The 2,500-nt window shown below is 39.6% G+C and overlaps 1 protein-coding gene across 4 annotated transcripts in view; it reads right to left on the reverse strand.

Annotated features, from left to right (window-relative positions):
- LOC113828234 (carbohydrate sulfotransferase 3) overlaps nucleotides 1-2,500 on the reverse strand; it is a 38,509-nt gene that overhangs the window by 365 nt on the left and 35,644 nt on the right. For all 4 annotated transcript variants that reach the window (XM_070133050.1, XM_027381165.2, XM_027381164.2 and 1 more), the window contains exon 5: nucleotides 1-974. This exon is cut by the window's left edge and continues 365 nt beyond it. In XM_070133050.1, the coding sequence (XP_069989151.1) occupies nucleotides 719-974 (256 nt within the window). In that variant the 3' untranslated portion in view covers nucleotides 1-718. The remainder of the gene's footprint in view (nucleotides 975-2,500) is intronic.

Genomic DNA, 2,500 nt, shown 5'->3' on the forward strand with positions numbered 1-2,500 from the left:
TGAATCAATTTGTTCTTAATGGAGTAAATAGTGTATGATTACAGAAAATCATTTAAAATTCGATTATAGACGAGTCAGTGTAGCAATTATCGACTGTGGTGCAATCGTTACTAAACGAAATGTATATAGCACTTGTAAACAGAATTAAACGCTATTCAACGTATATTCATTATCTGTTTGGCTCACCTAGCTAGCCAATACGTCGTACACTTTAAAATTTCTCTCTCTCTCTCTCTCTCTCTCTCTCTCTCTCTCTCTCTCTCTCTCTCTCTCTCTCTCTCTCTCTCTCTCTCTCTCTCTCTCTCTCTCTCTCTCTCTCTCTCTTGTTTATTATGCGTACTGTCTTTCTGATAGTGTGCTCTTCAATACATGCTTCATAGAAGTAATAGTAATGATAATATTAATATTAATAATAATATCAATAACAATGTTGATAACAATAATCACAATAATAATGATAATGATAATCACAATAATAATGATGATGCTAGTAACCACAATAATAATAATAATAATGACGATAATAAAAATGATAAAAATAATGAAAAAAGTAACGAAAGCTAACCCTCCCCCCTTTCACATTACCATAGCGAGCAATGACAGGCCCCTATTAAAGAAACAAGCCAACAAAAATCGATAACGATATTCGCATCATCCTAACCCCCTCCCCGCAGACTCCAGTCAAATAAAGTGACACGAAACCGAAGCAAATCCTGCCTCATTGCCTGCCATAGTAAGGGAAGAAGCGGCCGGCCTTCGCGGGGTCGTAGAGAGGCAGCGACAGGTTCCTCGCGTGTTCGATGTCCGCGAACAGGTTGAAGCCGACGGAGGCGATGGTGGAGGCGCACGCTTTCTCGATGCCCTGCAGCTGCTCCTCCGTGATCTCCTGCCGCCACTTCTGCTGCTGCTTCGTCGTGTCCCGCTGGATGCCGTAGGTTTTGCCGTCGCTCTTCGCCGTGGATTTTTCGAGGAAGCTGAAAGATGAGGGAGAGAGTCTTGAAGTTTATGTTGAAAAGTGTGATTGTATAAAGAGAAATGTGATATTTTTGTAAGAAGGAAAATATTTTCGAGGAAAAGGTAGTTGCAATTAGGATGGTAATATGATTTTAAGGATAACAGCAACATAAACATTGGTAATGGAAATTATCATAATGGCAGTAACAACATTATTACAGACTAACAATACTGTTATATTATCATTATAATCAATTGATATGATGTTGACAGAGCTGTCACTTCCGCTAACAAGAGTAATAATGATACATATAATTTTCCGTTTCTCTCTTTCCCTTTCTCTCTCCATTTCCCTTCCCCTTTCTCTCTCTCTCTCTCTCTCTCTCTCTCTCTCTCTCTCTCTCTCTCTCTCTCTCTCTCTCTCTCTCTCTCTCTCTCTCTCTCTCTCTCTCTCTCTACTAATACTATTAATATTGATGCTGTTATTATTATCATAGACACTATAGTCATTATAATGCTATTAGCATTACTAATCATAACAAAAGAAAAAAACAAAATCAAGAAAAAATAAAGTTAGTGCTTGGTTACTCAGCACTTCTTGAGTCAATCAATAAACTAAACTCACATTGTACATGGTTTGTACGTACATGCCATCCCCATTGAATATGGGTTAATCACTGACTTACCGCTGAAGTCGGTATAATGTACAAATTAGGGTCTAAAATTGACCCTAAAAATATTGTTTCATTTAAGTCTGGAATCAGTACAGAGAACGTTTGTCACATCTTTGCTTGTGAGGATAACGAGGAATTCTCTCTACAAATTCATTCAGAAACGTTTCGACAGTAAACACGATATCGGCATCATCCTATATGATACATGGTTGGGTCAGCATCTCACATTTGCAAACATGATGAGAAACGTCTTTTAACTGGTAGATGAGTGAAGGTAGATAAAGATTTACGTGTTGCAGAGATCGCAAAAATGCGTTTTGAATATTCTAGTCTGCCGTACTTGTCGGAGATGAGCAGTTCGAGTGCTGACAATTATCAGCGAGGATTTTCTTAACACGACTAGCTGAGGTGTGGGTTCGGACACTGGATTGATATGTTTGGTCTGCAGTTGTTGTCCGAACTGTGAGGGTCGCGCTTCGGTGTGTCAGCAGCCTTGTCAAAGTGTCACCAGGCATTCACATCAGTAGACTTTAAACATACAGCTGCCACGTCATGTCATTCAGCTACAGCAGTTCTACAGACTGTTCTTGTGCTCTCGCCAGGGAGTCAGTCGACTGTTGTGGTTGAATTGATGGTTCTCAGAAATTCTATTAAAGCAACAATGATAGGGTCTCCATCGCTGACCAGATTAATATTTGTTTTACAAACGTTAACGAAATTCAGTGATGCAGGGAGCTCTTGCGGGAGTTTACCACTAGCCAGCAACACCAACTCCTTAACCAAACAATATAACTTATCATGGTTTTCTGCATCCGTTAAAGATGTTGAGCTCGTAAGGAGAGACTGTTCTCCACTTGTCCTTTAAACGTAGG

This window comes from Penaeus vannamei, chromosome 2 (assembly GCF_042767895.1).
Source record: "Penaeus vannamei isolate JL-2024 chromosome 2, ASM4276789v1, whole genome shotgun sequence".
NCBI lineage: Eukaryota > Metazoa > Arthropoda > Malacostraca > Decapoda > Penaeidae > Penaeus > Penaeus vannamei.